This window comes from Ruditapes philippinarum, unplaced genomic scaffold, assembly GCF_026571515.1.
Source record: "Ruditapes philippinarum isolate M1 unplaced genomic scaffold, ASM2657151v2 ctg5034_1_1_1_1, whole genome shotgun sequence".
Taxonomy (NCBI): domain Eukaryota; kingdom Metazoa; phylum Mollusca; class Bivalvia; order Venerida; family Veneridae; genus Ruditapes; species Ruditapes philippinarum.
In genome coordinates this window covers 19,129-39,154 of record NW_026866483.1, presented here as the reverse complement: position 1 = coordinate 39,154, position 20,026 = coordinate 19,129, and the positions used below count along the sequence as shown (strand labels likewise).

General features: G+C 30.9%; 1 protein-coding gene across 1 annotated transcript; it reads right to left on the bottom strand.

Moving 5' to 3' along the window:
• Positions 1-79: 79 nt before the first annotated feature.
• LOC132732626 (uncharacterized) lies at positions 80-19,226 on the bottom strand. The gene is made up of 6 exons (XM_060719097.1): positions 19,163-19,226; positions 8,742-9,342; positions 8,278-8,325; positions 7,915-7,968; positions 2,707-2,834; positions 80-2,311 (listed from the first exon to the last, which is right to left on the bottom strand). The coding sequence occupies exons 2-6, from the start codon at positions 9,286-9,288 to the stop codon at positions 1,418-1,420; spliced, it is 1,671 nt and encodes a 556-aa protein (XP_060575080.1). The 5' UTR covers positions 9,289-9,342; positions 19,163-19,226; the 3' UTR covers positions 80-1,417.
• Between the last annotated feature and the right edge of the window lie 800 nt (positions 19,227-20,026).

The window sequence follows — 20,026 nt, the reverse complement described above, 5'->3', positions numbered from 1 at the left end:
TATCAATTTATTGTTATTTTTCAAACTTGTAATTATCATTCTTAAAAAACGGAGTGAGCAAATGATCTATAATTTTGCACAAACCTATTCATAAACCATTATTGAATGGAACATTTATCTCGAAAAAAATTATTTCCTGTTAAAAACTTAGTGGAGTCCCTTTAACCAATGTCTTTACTGACCTGTCCTTTTCGTAATTACATATATGTATATATTTTAATTTGAGATATAAAAGGTTACTGCTGGAACGTACCACAGTGTGAACAATGTTTAAATAGAACAAAAAACAAAATATATGTTGGAAGTATCAACAGTATTTAAGATTGCTGTGTGCATTAATCTGTTTTAAGGCTTGGCGGAAAACTGTCTACATAATGGTCCATAAACATTGCATTTTAAATGTTTAAATAATATTACAAATGAAAGTAGACCTCGACTATGTACTTTTTTATTTGTCATTCAACTTTACTTTTACAACAACTGAATTAATACAAAACAATTAATTATTAATTTGTCGAATTGTTTTTTATTTATTTTTAAATACGACTTTATTAGAAACTAGTTATGTGAATATTACGTTGTTTTATAATGATTACATCCGTATATACATGCAGCTAAAAGCTTTTTTAATACAATTATTAGTACAGATAATAATGGAGGTGATTAATGGCTATATGAATATTGATTATCAGTTAAAAGAGATGTTTGAAGTATTCACACATTTAAAGGTTTAAGTCATCAGAAATGTAAAATTTCGTTGTTTGTTATCTCCCATGATTATCATTCATGATTCTTAATAATGACATTTTGAATGATAAACATCAAACAATAAATATCATTCATGTTCTACAGTTAAATAATAATCATCGTCGTTATATATTTTCTATATCAAAGCTCTACACTCAAACAAAATACATAATTCCCTCATATTTTCTACATCAAAGTTCTATAATCAAACAATAAACATCATTCTCTCATATTTTCTGCAGCAAAGTTTTACAATCAAGAAATAAATATCATTTTCTTATATTTCATTTCTGTATTCAAGTTCTACATTCAAAAATAAATTTCTACCTCTCATATTATCTATATCAAAGTTACAATCAAACAAAAACACTATTCTCTCATATGTTCTACATCAAAGTTCTACAAGCAAACAATAAACTTTTACCTCTTATTTTTTCTACATCACAGTTCTACAATCAAACAATAAACATCATTATCTCATATTTTCTACATCAAATTTCTACACTCAGATGGAAAGCATCATTCCCTTACCTTTTCTACATCAAAGTTTTACAATCACACAATGAACTTCTACCTCTAATATTTCCTATATTTAAGGTCTACAATCAAACAACAAGCATCATTCATTCTCACATATTTTCTATATCTCAATTCTCATAATGATGTTCTGTTACAAAAGTTCAACAGTAGAATCAGTTTCTTCTTCAACTTGTTTGATTCCCTCTTTTAGCTTCAGCGTTGCATATTTGCCTGTCCCATTAAGGTCTCCCCCAATTACCATTGAAATTAACTGTACCTTATCTGGATTATCTTGATCGTCTGTACAAACTATTGCGCCACTATCAAGTTCTTTACAGAAAACCTCATTTCCCTGTCCTTCAGTGATGTCATCTTCGACAAAAATAAAATTTTCATCCATACAGCTGTCTCTAACACCTTCAATCTTTGGCATTGTAACAGTTCCACGTCCTAGTGGTGTGCACGCTCCACATATTTGAACAGGAAGCCCCTTCATTTGTTCCGTGGTGTACGTAGTTAAAACGCCTATTGCACTTCTGTTTTCTGATGTTTTATATGTTGTTTCGAATTCAGATGTATCATTCATGAACGAAATTGATGCGATATCTAATACAATTTCGTGTTGATCAGCAAATGAGTTATCAATATCAACAGATGCTTCTGTTGTGTTTCCATCAGAATTAATGAATACACTGGTAGCAGAACTGTCACCAATGGTAACGACATGTCGAGACACTAACCCGATGGTTTTGCTTCCATTGCCACTGCATGATATAGCATAACCAAAGCCACCTAATGTTCCACTCCTTCTGGTTTTGCCATCACCAAATATTGCTTCAGCTTTTGACCCCACCTTACAAAATTCTTTGATATTCAACGGCTCTACGGAAAATGATGCGATTTTGTGTTTCTTCAGCAGGCATTTTTTTAGGCGGGTTTTTAAATTCTGCGGATCGCAATCTTCATCAACAAAAATGACTAAAGTGCAACCGCGGTATCCGCAACTTCTTATGGATGAACTTTCGTTTTTAAGATCTTCCTTCAACTGAAAATTGATAAATTGAGTTTTTATGAATCGAATGAAATAGTGTCAAGATTAAAACGACTAATACACATTCATATATAAACTAGGTTGATTTACTATTAATGAATGTCGTATTTGCACGTAAAACTCTATGAAAGAGATAAGTGAATACACATTTATTCAGTTATATACAATATTTAGTTTCTGAACAATATCTACAGTGACATTGAAATATACTTTGAAAAAGACGTTCTTTTGGATTAGTAGAGCATGACAACACCCAAGATGACATGCTCAGTTTGACAGTGCAGTGATAAATACCAGATAGCCAATCGTTTTTGTAATGTAATATGTTTTTACGGGTTTTGTTAAAAATCACTTTACATTATGTTTTAAGCTACATATTCTGGGCCTACCTCTTCAGTAATGCGTTTGTCTGTAAGTTGTCTAACAAGTGGTCTTAAAGTTTCATCATCTGGAATTAAACTTCGGCGAAACATGCCAAGCATTTCATCATAGAGGCGCTCTTTTTGCTGAATAGTCTCTAAAGATAGGTATCATAATATGTTTATAAATGTCCAAAATATAAAAAACAGAACGATTTTTATTAAAACTGATACAAATTGCCACAATTTATCCATATTTGTCTTTCACATATTTTGATTTGGAAAAAATTGTATCCCATACGATGCCTTTACCATCAAATAATTTTCTCATGAAGGAACTGGTATACCGGGTGTTTGGAAATTTTTGGATTCTTATATAATACGCATTATACGAAATCTTGTATTTCATTCATGCAGTTAACTTCAAGGGAGATAATCCTGGTTTGTCATAAAGTCATATCTTTACCAGTTTTCTCCCTTTTAAATTAGGTTTTTGACCATAATTAAATTTATCTTTAAAACTTATAAAAATGAAACTGTATGTTTTACATTGTTTATGAATATTATGTTTATGTTAACGTAATACATTGTATTTAAAATTTTGAGATGCTTTTATTAAAGCAGTAATGTTTTTATCTTTTACCATCCGAAGCAATTTTTTGGGCTTTTCTATATCAAGGGGGGTCATACCATGCGCTCGTATCCTCAAAATTCTCATACCGCGAACACTTTTCAACCGGGTCATGTAAAGCAATCAGAATAGATATGAATTTAATTTCTTTTGCAAAGAAGAAGTTCTTACTTCTAGCTTTAATATTCCAAATGCCTTGACACAAATCTTCCCTTTCTTGTCAGTATATCGCGTTGAATGCAATTTTGATTCTGGATACTGCGTACACCCGTTGTTGAAATGTTACAGATATTGAGAAATTGCCAATTAAATTAAAAGTTTCACACAATTCGAAGTTGGTTTATTGTAGAATCTGTTTCACAAATATATTTTCAATCTTTGTTATTTTTCCTGCATACACTTTCATAAAATCAAGATACTGCGTACACATTTATATGTTATTGAATCTGATTACACTTTCTTCGAAGAAGTCTAAGTTCATAATGGGATCAAATGGATAACACTTTCGAACAAACGAATAATAAAAAGAAAATTAAAATACAAAATAAGATTCAAATTCTGTGATAAAGTATGCTCCCTTAAAATGTACATCCATAGAAGGTATATTTTAATGTGTTTCATTAAATTTGTTTACTCATTTACACTCTAAACTGATATTTTTTTCGCACACTGCATTTTCAATAATCAAATTTATAGCTCATTTAAAGAAATGAATGTATGCCTATTTTGTCTCGGATTCTTCTCCAGCCAACATGAAGGACCATCGACACCTGCCAGGATGTAAGTGAGACTGCAGCTTAAAGCTTATGTCCCTGGATTTATTTCCAACCAGCTAAAGTCTCACTTTCAGTAATATTATCAGATTTCTTACTGTCGTCAATAGCCCTACCTTCAATATCATCACACAATTTTTACAGGCACTTAAAACCATTTAAGAAAGTTACTGGTCTTGAACTCTTAGAACTGTTTTGCTTTTTAAGAATCGATAAGTTTATGAGTGGAGTTAACTGCGAAACAGTTCTAAGTACTTAAGTTTTTTTCCCCAAAATCAACGCATCTAATCTGAAACTTATGAATCCGTATGTGATATTATTTAATACTAAAAAAGGTTTAGCTTCCAAAATTGTTTTGATCTCATTTATTTTAATGCAGTTTAAGGGCTTTTTTAATCTTGACATTTTATACTAAAGAAAATCGAAAATGTTCCAACTGCAAATTGCAGTCAGAACATTTTCCCTTTTTTTTTTTAAAAATAAAAAGGTGATTTTCACTTAGAACCTTTGGACAATTTTTCATTTCACCTTGTTATAAGTAAACTAAATCTAACATATTTTGACTTCAGATGTATATGGGTGTTTATGTTACAAATTTATAAAAAAAAGTTAATTTTGTAAAAAAAAATGTCAGTTAGAACCTTTTCGCTTTCACGCCTCGAAATGTGACTTTTGAATAGGCATGTGTGCTTTTTTCTGAGTATTATTACTTGACATGCATGAAATGCAAGTTTGAATGCCATTGTGGAAAATGAGAAAGTTTAGATGTGCAGTAATATAATCACAAAAGCCGTAGGCCTGAGGACATATGAACGACATATCGTGCTATATGTATAACACATATAATTTTTCCAGTCTAACACGTCAAGAAAAACTATAGTTGGACTATTTTGGTGGTGATTTACTTTGTTCTCGCCCAGTGTTTCTAATATCAACGATCTTTAAAGGCTTTTAGTCGGTTGATGCACACCTTCAATATACTCTGTTTATCACATACCCATGCTGCTTTTGCGTCTCGTAAAAATGCTATTGCACGGCCGTGAATATATTTTGACGTGACGTCATATGCTTTAAATGTACACGATCATGCAATATCATTTTTACGGAGACGTAAAATCGACACGGGTATGTGATAAACGTAAAAATTTAATACTGAATTTCTTGAACGAGTTGAATAAAATTATATTATGCGAGCCTCTGGCGAGCATGAATTCATTTTATTGAACGAGTTCAATAAATTTAGTATTAAACTTACACGACTTTAATATTCTATTGATCATATACCAAAAATGAAGATATTTTGAAATGAAAAAGAATCATTACTCATGAACGCACCTATAGTATAACGATAACGTTTAGCGCATCTTAAGATAAGTCACCCCTAATGCATTACCTCCACTTTGAGCGTTCAAATAGGCTAGAATCACTACCAACTGCATGAAACTGAGGGGGATGTTCAAATCCCATTAGGACATTTGATTAAAAAAATTTTTTTCTTATTTTTAACAGTATTTATGTATCTCTTAAATCTCCTATGAAAAGAATAAAAGTGTTTGATTTTAAATATATCATTATTGTTGGTATTTAATAATGCCAAATCTAAAAGCAAATAGGATATCAGATATTTTCAAAGTTTAAAGAAATAAAAACTGCACGGTAAATGTATTTTATATTTGCAAGATCAACCAATATACTTTAAAAAGAATTTATGCAAATTTTGAATACAGCCCCTCCTTGTGGTAAATTTTAGGGATATTTTGATTAAGGCTTTTACATAGTGAAATGGCCAAAAATTGCTTAAGGTGAGCGGAGTAAGGTAACATTTGTATACATATTTAAAACTTTTTGTTTAGAAACAATCAGTTTGCTCGTGTTATTTGTTACCTGGATGTTATCATCTGTTTCTTAATAATGAGCAATAGGATAACATTGATCATAATGATGATATTATAGATTACTAAGTTTCCTCATTTCTGTAAAAGATCCCTTCTTATTACAAAGTTTTAGTTTAGAAAAATATCCATAACCTTTAAACCACACGATAAATTATGTTTAAGTTTTCTTGACGTGTAAGAATTGAAAAACATATTGATTTATTTGCTCTGTGTGATACATATAGCATGATATGTCGTTCAGATGTCCGTAGGCCTACGGCTCTTGTGATTATATTACTGCATATCTACATAAGGGAGCATACTTTATCACAGGATATAAATCTTATTTTTTATTTTAATTATCTTTTTATTATTTTACTTTTTTGCTCGCCAATGTTATCCATTTGATCTCATTATGAACTTAGACTGCTTCAAAGAACGTGTTCAAAATGTGTACGCAGTATCTTGAATTTTTGAAAAAGTACGCAGTATCATAATGTCTATTACCTGTAAAAAGTTCGTTTTAAGACATCTTTCGTACAAAGGAAGAATAAAAAAGATTGGAAATATATTTAGGAAACAGGTTCTAAAATAAAATAACTGCCAGCTGTGTGGAACTTTCAGTTTAATCGACAATTTCTCAATTTCTTAAACATTTCAACGCCGGGTGTACGCGGTATCTAGAATCAAAATTGCATTCAAAGCGATATACTGACAAGAAAGGGAAAATTTGTGTCAAGGCATTTGGAATATTAAAACTAGAAGTAAGGACATCTTCTTTGCAAAAGAAATTAAATTCAAATCTATTCTGATTGCTTTACATGACTCGTTTTTGTTCAAAATACCGGTTGAAAAAGTGTTCGCGGTATAAAAATTTTGAGGATGCGCGTGCATGGTATGACCCTTTTGTAAATACTGTTTCTGTGTTATATTGGTATGACCCTACTTATGTCTTTAAAAGATACGAGCATGGAGTCAAAAATATATTATTGCCAATACGCCACATGGGTGTGCAGACAAAATACATGTAAATACCAAAATGGGCTTTTGTGAGTATACATATTTTATATATTAAGTATGACACTTCCTACTTCCGGAATTATGTATATATTAGTATGACACTTTCCACTTCCGGATTTACTAAATATATACATTAATGTTTGAAAGGCCAATACGCCATATTGGCGCGCAGTAATCAATGTTTTATGCCAAGTGGGCTTTGTGATGCCAAATTGGCTTTTAATTTGTTGCCAAATGGGCTTTTTATATCTATATTTATCTATTTGTATGACACTTCCGAATGTTTATACTAATAATATAATACTCTGTTATATCTGGCTTGCCAATTTGCCATATTGGCGTGCGGTCAAAATGTGTGTTTGTTTGATATTTAGATGGGCCATGAAACAACTATTACCAGGAGTTAATAATAAAATATTTTTCTGTGCCATTTTGTCCCTGTTTTATGTTTGGGTATTTATCCAAATTTGTTCAATATAGATGTTTCCTTATCCATTTATTACAGATGGTATTTAAAATAAATAAATACACGTGTCTTAAACCAAATGTAACATTATCTGTTAATTAGTTATTCTTGCTATGCAAGTATTATAAAGCGCTTGGCTGGACGTTATCATTCAAAATAGCGTTCAAAACTTAAATCTTATATTAATATTTTCTATTTGTTTGATAATTATTTTTGTACATTCAGTCGCCAAAAATAATGTGTTCTAAAATAAATACAACCTTCTATAGAATTGTCATAGATGAATTTTATACTAGTTCAAACAAAAAAGTCTAATAGCAATTCAAGGGGTTTGTGGACAGGTTGTCTCTCAAATAGGCTCATTTCGCATTGAAATTGTTAACGGAAGTTAAGGTTTTTGCCATGTTGCAAACTTCTTCAGAGTATTCTTTTACATATGATTTGAATGTATTCATATACAGCGTAAAGGCATACCAAATATATTCCTCTCTTTAACTGAGCTAGTTCGCTTGGGCACGTTTTCTTCTGCTGAAATAAGTCAGTTGTAAAATGTTTTAAGTTTTTCTTATATTCTTTTTTATATTGACTCATCTCATAGAATAAGTAATACTTTTTTGACACAAAAGAATATCTTCCGCTGACAATTATAATTATGTAATACAACCATGTTATGCAACAAACTTTTTCACCGGAAACAGGCTATGAAATAAAAAAAGAATGAACGCATACGGACATATTTGAAAAATGTAAACCATAAGTGAAAAAATAAAAGTAAGGTGCAGGATGATTTTCTTGCAAACTGCTGACAAATATATAAATATATAACCTCAAACATACCTCCTAATATTATGTCTTCTACTGACTTCGATTGCTGTGGCAATGACTCTAAAAATATAATTCTTAATGTTTAATTATCGCATATTTCATTATCTGTTTCTAACCGATTTTAATGTTAAAAACAACAACAACGAAAAAACCGAGCACACGCACGCACACACGCGCGCACACACACACATACACAAAAATTCTATAAATTTATGTTTCATAAAGTGATGTAAATAATCATATATTTACAAAAGACAAAAAAAAATCGGAAATGATTTTGTATAATTATAAAAATATCGTAAATGTGAATAAGAAATTAATTTTAGTATGTTAAGTTTGTAGTATATTTCTTTTCATTCACTTAATATTTCTTTCCAACTACATAATATTTTTAAAGGAAGACAAATCATTGAATGCCTTATTATTTAGCTAATTAATTAATCAAACAAATAGAATCGAATTTTTATGAAAGATACCTGTCTGTTGTTTTTCAAATTTTTTTATCAAATCTTGCAGCAAATAATCACATTTGCCTTTCATTCCTGATGCTTTGTATAAAATCAATTCCATCTTTGCGCTGACATTTTCGTAAAGTTTTCCTTTGAAAGGCGTTCCTTGATAGCAATTCGCATGGCTGTCATTCGTGTCAGTCACCAGGCAGATAGTCCCAACGTTGTTGTATGTAGGTATGTCGACTTCATTGATATCAGAAGCAACAATGATAACAAAAGAGTTTTGAAGACATCCTTTTTGAACGAGCTCTTTAACATTAGCGCATTTTTCTGTAATGCAATCAGGTACATCGTTTTGTTTTGTTACACTTCTGATATCAATATCTCGATCACCGCCCAAGGTTTGTAGACATAGCTTGAACTCCTGTTTGTTGGTATAATCTCTGTAAGAGGTCTGGCTCGAGGTTAGATAAATGTCATCGTAACGACGAAGAAGCGGATCCAAGTGTTTGCATGCATACTTTACCCTTGGATAAGTAGAGAATGGAACGGTGTAAATCTTAAATTCCATTAGAATTGAAATTTGATTAAAGCTTCCTGTTTGCGAACTATGTATATGAAGCAACTGTAATAAAAAAGGGTTGGATAAATTATTTTTAAAGTAAAAAAAATATATTTATAAAATAGTATCATACATCCCAACATCATCAGATTCGCGGGTTAGGGTCAATACAATTCTTTTTGCCGTTCTTGACATTTTCTAAGGTCATTTTTGCATTGTAATCAAATTTATTGAAACATGACAATGCCATTTTGAAAGCAGGTTATCACTTACAAAGGACCACTACCAGTAATAACGTTAAAGGTCCTTCTAAACATGTGCATCTTTTCAAAAAATCTTTATTATCAATTTTCTTTCTAGTGTAATTGACACGGGTTTCACCTTCAAAATATTTTTTTAAAAAATGATTCCTCTATCAAACATCAGAATAATGTATTCTTTACAGTTATTGATAATAATCATTCTAGGTTTATCTATTTAGAGTGTTCTTACAATTTTTCATGCAAAGATGGCGAAGAAAGGGTGGATAAATCAAAAGTGACCTTTGCATGATTTTCACACATGCAGATTATCTGCCAGCCAAATTTGGGTATTTTTTCCAGCAAACATTTTTTATCATGTGTATATTAAAGACGTTTTTGATCCAATTATCAGGGAAATTGGTCTGAAAGTTTGGTTTGATGATTTCTAGGTCACCTGTCATGAAACTTGTTCAGAATGTTTGTCTAGGTAATTGTTCGGATGAGTTCGATGAGTTAGATGAGCGATCTAGGGCCATATTGGCCTTCTTGTTTGTAAAGATTTCTGGAAAAAAATTGTAAAAAAAAATCAATTGAAATCCCGATGGCTGATAATTGTCATATCTTTGTTATTTATTTTTGGATGACAAAAGAACAAAGTCATACATCAGCTGATTGGTGCGAAAGGGTTGTTACTCCATCTTTAGGTAATATAGGTTACAACCCTTTTGCACATAAGCCCTCGACATGTACTACGAAGATGGCAATGATAATTAATTCAAATGTGATTTTTACCAGCAAGGTCAAGTATTAAATTGAAATTATAATTTGTTGAATACCGTTTTGTTATCTAGGAGTATTTTTATAGCAATATTCTTTCTTCAATGTGTTTGACCTTAGAAGTAGAAGAGATTGAGTGTGGTTCCACCTGACGTTGACTCTTGTTTGACAAAATGCAATCAAATATGTTCATAATCTGTTTTAAATGGATTACAAGTTTAGTGAATATTGTATAAAGCAGTGTTTCATGTATATATCATAATTGCTTGAAGTTTAAAAGTAATTTTTCAAGCATTGAAAAAAAACAAATTATCATCCTTGGCTTATACAGCTGGAATTTCAAGGGACTCCTTGTAGGTTTTTTTTACATGATCGAATAAAAATAGTTTTGCATGATTTATGTACCACTTGATGTAGGTCTGCATCAATAACTTGTGTGCGATGTTTTTTTTATTTTAACATCAATAATTAATTAAGTCTGAAAACAAATAAGTCTAAAAAATAACACAGAAATATCATTTTCTATTTAATTCTGAGTCATAATAATATTAATGATAATAACTTTATTAACCAAAGGTAACACATTAAGACATATACAGATTGCAATATCTTATTTACAATGCGGCCTACTAAAATAAAAATAAAAAACACACACAAAAGAACACATCAGTCGAAGAAAATATAATATGTAAAAGAAATGATTAAATGGTTATCGCAATTTTAACATATATCTTAACACATATACTGAACATTCATACAATTTATTTTATTTATTACTAAACATACATAAAGCATCATTTTAATCTGCAATTTTATAAGTAAAAAACTTACAAAATTAACAAGTCAAAAACTTAACATAATGATAACAACAAATGTATGAATATAAAGAGTATATATCTTTTGTATGTCTTCTTGTTTTAAGTTCTTGGTTGATGTATGTTTATGTTTTAAAGTTATTTGAACCTCGGTTTAATTTTTCTTCCCATCTCTTCGCATGTTCTCAAACAATAAAAAAAATATTTTTTTGAGTAAAAAAAGTAAAAATAAAGATTATTTTATCCTAAAGATGACTTTCCTTCAAATAGCTTTGTATGACTTACAAGGTTAATAATGAACAGGTAAGTTTTGATAAAGATAAAGTTATTGTTGACACGTAAGATAAATGGTATCAACTATGACAATATTATTTTATCTGATGTGTACATGTACTTGCTACCACATGTATCATGTGACTTACTAATTCTATTTTTAACTTTTAAGCTCACCTGTCACAAAGTGACATGGTGAGCTTTTGTGATCGCTTTTCGTCCGGCGTCCGTCCGTCGTTCGTCCGTAAACTTTTACTTCATCTCCTCATAAACCGCTAAGCCAATTTCATCCAAACTTCACAGAAATGTACCATTGGTAGACAATTTCAAAAATTGTGCAAAGGATTTAATTCCAAGGAGAACTGGTTGCCATGCTAACCGAAAGAAAAAACTTAAAATATCTTCATTTAGAAAACTGTAAGAGCTAGAGCTTAAATATTTGGCATGAAACATTATCCAGTCAGTATCTACCAAGTTTGTTCAAATAAGGGCCCTGGGGTCAAAATTAGCCCTGCCTGGGGGTTGTCATTGATTTTCCTTATTTGTATATAGTAAAAACTTACAAAATCTTCTTTTAAAAACCCAAGTAGCTAGAGCTTAGTTATTAAGCATGAAACATCTTCTAGTGGATATCTACCAAGTTTGTTCAAATAAATGCCCTGGGTTCAAAATTGGCCCCGCCCACCGGGTCATTTATTTTCCTTATTTGTGTATAGTAAAAACTTAAAAATCTTCTTTTAAAAACCCAAGTAGCTAGAGCTTAGTTATTAAGCTTGAAACATCTTCTAGTGAGTGTCTACCAAGTTTTTTCAAATAAAAGACCTGGGGTCAAAATTGACCCGGCCCCAGGGGGTCATTGTTTTTCCATTTATGTATATAGAAAAAAAATCTAAAAAATCTTCTTTTAAAAAACCTTTAGAGCTAGAGCTAAGATATTTAGTATGAAACATCTTCTAATAGGTGTCTAACGTTTTTGTTCAAATAAGGGCCCTGGGGTTAAAATTGGCCCCGCCCGCCGGGTCATTGATTTTCCTTATTTGTATAGAGTAAAAACTTAAAAATCTTCTTTTAAAAACCCAAGAAGCTAGAGCTTAGTTATTAAGCATGAAACATCTTCTAGTGGGTGTCTACCAAGTTTGTTCAAATAGAAGACCCTGGGTTAAAATTGGCCCGGCCCCGGGGGCCTATATACAGGTTAGCGTTTTGAGGTCCATCATGGCCCTCTTGTTTAATTTTCGGCTCATCGGATAATAAAACAATTATTAACTGATGACCCATTGTCTGTCATGTGATATTCAATGGAACACTAGTCAATAATTGTAAAATAAGCCAATACGGAAATTTATCTCCGAAAACAAAAACATATAACATTTGTGTCAGATATACGTATACATATATATATATACACACCAAAAGACGTTATACTGCAAAACAAAAGACATTGTAATCATCATTACATCAATACTGATATAACTATTTGTCATACACTTCTTGTGACTCTCTGATATGTGTCAGTATAAGGTGAGTTATTGAATTAAAGGAACATTGGGCCGGATGTACGTGCAGTTATTCTTAATTCACATGATTGTATCATATCATATCATTGATGTCACTACAGTAACCTTATCTGATTTTATTTTATGTTACATGTTCATTTATCTACAGATACGAGTATGTCCTGTATAAATTAGAGGTTAATACTTGGTTGCTGCTCGCCATTATGCGATAATGGCCCGAAGATGTGCATAATGGCCTGAGGGCCGCAGGCCCGAAGGACATTATGGACTCGAGGGCCATTATCGCATAATGGCGAGCAGCAACCAAGTATTAACGTCTTTAATACCTATGTCCGAAATACGGCATTTAGACATCGCCACTAATCTTGGTTGTCGCCCTTTCTAAGAAACGGACAGTTGTCGATGTAAACAAATATCTGTCATTCAGGTTAACTCTTCGATTTACTTTGAAAAAATGACAAAACAAAATAAATATGAGACAATGTTGTTTTATTGTTGTTTATATCGATAAATACTCTTTATATTTTTTTGTGAGAATAACATTTAGTGCCAGTTTTTTATGAACTTTTGTGCCTTCAAGAACGGTTTCTGAGACGATCAATGTCAACCTCTAAATGCCATCGATCCGATCGGTCTCTTTTAAAAAACTATATCGTCAAACTGAAATCCTTTTTGGAAGTTCTGAGGGTCATGTTTTGTCTTGGAATGAGTTATTGTATTCTTTTCTTGAGTTTATAAATATTCAATGTTAAGCTTTGTTGATTGCGTTTGATTACGTCATTTAAACTTTAAAGTCACTGAGAGTTGATGACGTCATTCTGTACGTGCGCTCATTCACTCGCCCATTATGGAAAAATAATGCCGAGTAGCAAGGCGGCCAAAATTGCATAATGACCTAGATCTTGCCATAATGGCCCTGAAATACCCTAGATTTTGTTACTATATATAATAACATAGGTATTAATAACTAATAACCGTTTAGTATCTTATATTTATGTGATTCTATCTCCAAATTAGTCTATCTGTAAAAAGTGCAGTAAATAGGTAAATCAAATAATGGTGAAAGCGTATTTTGATTATGTAAAATGTTTTGTTTTCGAGTTATAACGCTTTTGTTCGCATTATTAAATCTTTTAAATTCGCGATATTACGACGTATTCGTTTGTGTTTTCTACGCCGTTAACACCCTTTTTCGCGTTTTTACGCCATTTTCGCTTTACAACTCCTTCTAATTCGCATAATTATTCTTTTGTACATTTGATACTATTTGGCTTTCGTATATATTGATTTTAGAAAATTTTCAAAATATCGGTGTGGTAAGTGCGACCTTAGTCCTTTTTAATAAATATGTTATAGAAAAGTTGATAAATTTGAATATTGTGATTTGCTGACCATTTTTAAACACACCCAATAAAAAAATAGGTTAACAAAAAAGAATTGTTCTTAGAATATTTCACACGTACTTTAAAAATGATCACATTCATGCTTTAATCAGTACTTGTACTAAGCAAGGAAAGAAATGTTTAAAAATTGAATAAAATTAATTAAAAGTAAATGGAAATTTGTTCGAAAATAAAAAAAATATCGGAGATAAATTTTGCTTTCTGAGAACAAAAAAATGAGAATGAAGGAACAGTAATGTCGAAAGATTTGATATATAAATAATTATAATAAACACACAAAAAAAACAGATTTCTTATAATGGCGGTGACATAGAAGTGTGTTGTGATGAAAAAACATCATTTTTGTAATGAGTGAGAATTATTTTAAAGAAAATTATACTTATCTAGTTCCATTTTTTCCTGCTTATGAAAATACTAACTATAGTCTAATTTACTTAAGGAAACACCTTTTTTTCGTTCATTTCTAAGATTTATTTTATTGAACTGTCAATTATAAAAACATAATAATACTCATCTAGATATCTAAATCAAACTTCGTTTCTGCCCGTGAAATTCACAAAAAAATCAATATTGAATATGTACTTTGTAATTTGAAAAGTCACACAGGCTGTTAATTGGTTGCCTATAATATCAGAGGAATGCTCAGTCCAAGCCCTTCTTTAAGTATCTGTTTTTGTTTTGTTTTTTGTTGTTGTTTTTTTTCCGTATATTTGAATGTAAATGGTCTATTTCTTGCATTCTTGCAAACATGTTCACACGGATATGGATCTTTGTCTTGTAACGGATTTAAATGACATTTATTGCTTTGATGACTTGATTTAAGATATTTCTTTTATTTATAGAATTTTAACAGGGGAAAGTCTTACTAAGATAATTGCAAAACGATTTAATAAGTATCTAGAAATGTGTCCATAGGACACGGATGCCCCCACACTGCACTGTTTTGTCAATCTTATGACTCTAGGTCAAATATGTTTTTGGCTACATGTGCCACAAGTTGTAAACTAAAAAACTTTTACTAAGTAAAGGGCAAGAACTTTACAAATACTGAATAAATACAAAAGCAGACACCAAGGTGCATAAGTACACATGCTGACATACTTGTAAAATTTCAGGTCTACAGGTCAAATACTTTTTGAGCTATGCATGAACAAGTTGAAAATTGCAAATTATACAAAGTCAAGGGCAATAACTCTCATTAAACTAAAAATACCAGAATAACTCTTAAACAATAGGTACACAATTTTACATGCTGATCAACATTTCTGTAAAGTTTCATGACTCTATGTCAAATACTTTTTGAGTGACATGCCACACAAGTTGAAAATTGTAACTTTTTACAATGTCAAGGACAATATCTCTAAAAATACTAAATATATTCACACGCAAATACCCAGGTGCACAACTACACATGTTGATTAAGTTTCATTAAGTTTCATGACTATTGCAAATACTTTTTGAGCTACATGTCACACAATTTGAAAATTGCATATTTTTACAAAGTCAAGGGCAATAACTTTAATAATACTAAATATATCCACACGAAAATACTCATGGGCACAAATAAATATGCTGATCAACATTTCTGTAACGTTTCATGACTCTAGGTCAAACAATTTAAGCTACGTGCGACACAAGTTGAAAATTGCGAATTTTTACGAAGTCGTGGACAATAACTCTAAAAAATACTAAATATATTCACACGCAAATACCCAGGTGCACAACTACACATACACATGCTGATCAGCATTTCATGACTCTAGGTCAAATGCTGTTTAAGCTACGTGCGACACAAAATGAGAACGGACGGACGGACGAATGGACGGCCGGACAATGGTAAATCTAAATCCCCTCCCTAAAGTTGGGGCACAAACATTGAAATAAAAGAAACACACATAGATTTACGCGGTTCCGGCCTTGAAACACGCTGGACATGTAGTTATTATAAAACCATTCATTAGTCATTTATTACTCTCAATATGATCATTTTATAGACAAAATCAAATACTGCCCTCATCGAACGAACTTTACCGAAAATTTATTGAAGATTAATATACCTACAATCAGTACAATGAATAAAATTAAGTCATATTTTGATAAAAAAAAATTTATACTATTAGTCCTCATGATTGTTTTAAAAATGGTTAACCAAGTAAACAAAGTTATCAAAGGAGCATCATCACAAGTGTCTATATCTTATGTGACAGACAGTACTATTCAATGTTCAGTATTGGCGAAAATCAAAAGAAAATACTTGAAATTAGAGAACACACAATTATTATTTTAAAGTGTAATTTTGAGCCTATGGATTGTTAAAGTTGAGAAGGCCATCCAGCTGGCCTATGGAATATCTGTAATTTTGTTCTGGTGACCGCTTTTGCATTAAAAAAACTGATGTCTACTTTCAACATTTAAGCTAAAGTTGAAATGCACCAAATGACCTTTAAAGTGTGGTGTGCCAGCCAATCCCTTACATAAATAATAAACTAGAGCTAGCACTAAAGGTGAATTATACCCCACCTGCTACCTTAACTCTTTTAAAATTAAGTGGTCAGGTGCAAAATTTGAACACACCCTATATTTTATGATGTTTCAACGACGAACCAATGACTACTACAATAAATTGCCTTGGTAAATGATTATAATCATCTGTTAACTTTTATCTTTTGAAAATCAATAAAGTAACAATGACCTCGATATAGACCCTAGAATTCCAAAGACATCCCAACCAGGGTATTCATATAAACTTTCTATGTACCAAATTGTATTACAATATCTTATTCTATTCACCAGCCGGAAAACATTTTTCTTTTTTAGCAACAGTGAACTGAACCTTGACCCTTGGTGTCAAAGAATAATCCAAACCAGGGTCTTCATATAAGCTTTCCATATTATAAGTTTGATAACTAGTGACCTTGACCTTGACTCACGGGGATCTAAAAGCAAATCTCAACTACAGGGTATTCATTTAAGGTGGCTTTATAACAAGTTTGATAGCCACATCTCATTACTAACTAACTCTAGTTATTAACAGGATACTTTTTTTCTATTTTTAGTAACAGTGATCTTGACCTTGCCGTCAGAGGTTCCAATACAATCACAACCAGAGTCTTTATATAAGGTTGCTACGAAATTTGATTACAATAACTCATCCTAAACTTTAGTTATCGTCCGGAAACCATACGGTGGACGGACCAATTGAAAAGCTGATTTCTATATACCCCCTAAACATCATTCTCACCTAGGAAAAATATTTTCCAATCGGCATGATTAAAACCCCACTATGGGCATTTTTCTTATAGTTTCTCTTTTTTGTCTGGTCAGATTAATGGTTTGCTGTTACATTATTCGAAACAATAAATATCTAAGAAATATTTTTAGTTTGAACAATACATTTTAATGTAAAATGAGAGAGTAAGGTAGTTATACAAGTAAAAGTAGTTATATTTCTGAATCAGGTGGTAAAACCTCCTTGATTTCTTTCAGAATTGTATCTAGCTAATAATCATTAAAGAAAACAATACCCCAAAGATACATAACAAATCCGAGCGGTTTTCCGCTTATTATCTTTCTTTTTCAAAGATGATTTCCATTGCTTAGTTATTATCAAAACAACTATGGTAATTCCTTATCAGTTATACGGATAGATGACGATGAAATCAGTAAATTTATTCTTTAGTCGATAAAATCATTTTTGTTGTTGTTGCTTTTTATGTAAACTTTTTCTCATTCTCATTTTGTACACATCTATAACAGTATATTAACAAAAGTACCAAAATGGTTGACCCATGAGTTCTTACAACTGTAGCAATAGCTTCTTCCACTCTAAAGAATAATGGAACAGTTATAAACAAATACTGAATAATAGAAGAGGAGTTTTGGGCGTCTGCGAAACTGGATGTACATTAAATAACTACTGAAATATTTTAAATATTTCGCACAAGATATTTTTAATAAAATCCGCATTAGATCACTACATTCGTAATACGTGCATAAACTTCGATCTCCGTATAGAAAATATTTAGAAACAGATTGTGTATCAAATATATCTTTGTGACGCCGCATGTCTTATATTATCATCAGTTAAAATACACCAAAACAACACATATTTCTTTAATATTATCATCCAAATTGTTCCATAACTCAATGGATGAAAGAGTAAAAGATTTGTAAAAAATGTGTTCTTCTATAGTCACACAGTTGTTATCATTTCGGAAACAGCATACGTAGAATTAGAGACACTTTTGCAAGTAACTTGGCATGTTGTTTTGGTGGGCTTTGTTCACTTTTAATATATTTTTCATCATTCTAGTATTCGAGAATGATACCCAGTTCTATATTTTTAATTAATCATTTCGATATTAGGTGATAATGGATTTGTTGCCGTTAAAGGACAATTAAGATAAAACATTTTCGATAAAGTTATCAGATATTAGAATATTTTATGTAATGATAAATGATCACGGATATTTTAGGCATTTTTGAACATACACATTTGATTTCTATTTAAATCTTATTATATATACTTATACATTGTTTTTCTGTTTTCATTTTATCTAAAAACAAAATATCTTATTTCCAAAATAAATGTAATAAGATGTTTCTCTTTAAAATGTAATATAGATTAATCAAAATGGAAAATTCAAATGAACAAATAAAAAACCATGAATAAATAAATAAATGAAATAAAAAATACCCTTTTCAATGATACTTTCTTTTCAGAATCATAAAAATGGTACAGTTCCTTTTAAAGATAAAATATAAAATAATTAAAATGAAAATATGAATATATGAATTTATAATTATAATAATAATAACAAGTGAAAAACTATCGAAATAAGGCAATATATACATACCTGAAAGCCGTATTAATATTTAGCCAATATATACGAAATACCCATGATTATGAGTACTCGGTTGTCTAGCTGTCCGTGCCCGCGGGTAGCTCCTTTTATACAAAGCGCTTATCTTATAGAATGTTGGGTTGTTGTGTTTTTTTCCGGTTTAATTGATTACATTTTTCTCAAGTTTGATTTTTCTTACATTTTTTGACTCATCTGGAGGCATGCGGTTTTAAGTAGCGTTTTTTTGTAAATTTATTAAATATATAGAAAATATTAATTGGTTTCGTTTTTTGTCTGATATCATGCGTTTACTGGTGTCCAACATGCATAAAGATGTCTAAATGACTAAACAAATTCTTTTAGATAACCTTAAGACTTTTTTCTTGATTATTGATCATCCAAATGATGCAATCAAGGTTACATTAAGAGAGGTCACATTTTGTTTCAAAGGTTAACAAGTCTTTTTATCTTCGGAATTGTTGACAATCTCACATTTTTGCGATATGCGCAGTTGACTTGTAACAGGAAGTTTATATCTTACAGTCCATTTATATCACTAGCTGTGGATCTCTGTTTTTTTTTGGAATTGTTGATAGTTGCATATGTTAGCAAACTGCATAATCGACTTGTAAAAGGAAGTTTATAACTGTTACAGTCCATTTATGTTGATAAATGTCACATTTTTAAAATCTTTTTAATGTTATCGCAATTATATAGGAAGAATACTTGAAACATTTACAACACGTGTAAAATGGCTGTAAATGCCAATGTCATATTGCACTTGATAACGAACCCGGTATCAGTTGCATTGTGATTATTTTTATGTTGTATCATAGTTTAGGGACCTTTCAGTTGATATCGATTTAGTAAAGCCTG

Coding starts and splice junctions, on each gene's coding strand:
- LOC132732626 (XM_060719097.1), bottom strand. CDS start 9,288: ATGGAATTTAAGATTTACACCGTTCCATTCTCTACTTATCCAAGGGTA. Junction 7,969..8,277: donor AGAAGACATAATATTAGGAG/GTATGTTTGAGG, acceptor GACTTATTTCAG/CAGAAGAAAACGTGCCCAAG. Junction 2,312..2,706: donor ACAAACGCATTACTGAAGAG/GTAGGCCCAGAA, acceptor ATCAATTTTCAG/TTGAAGGAAGATCTTAAAAA.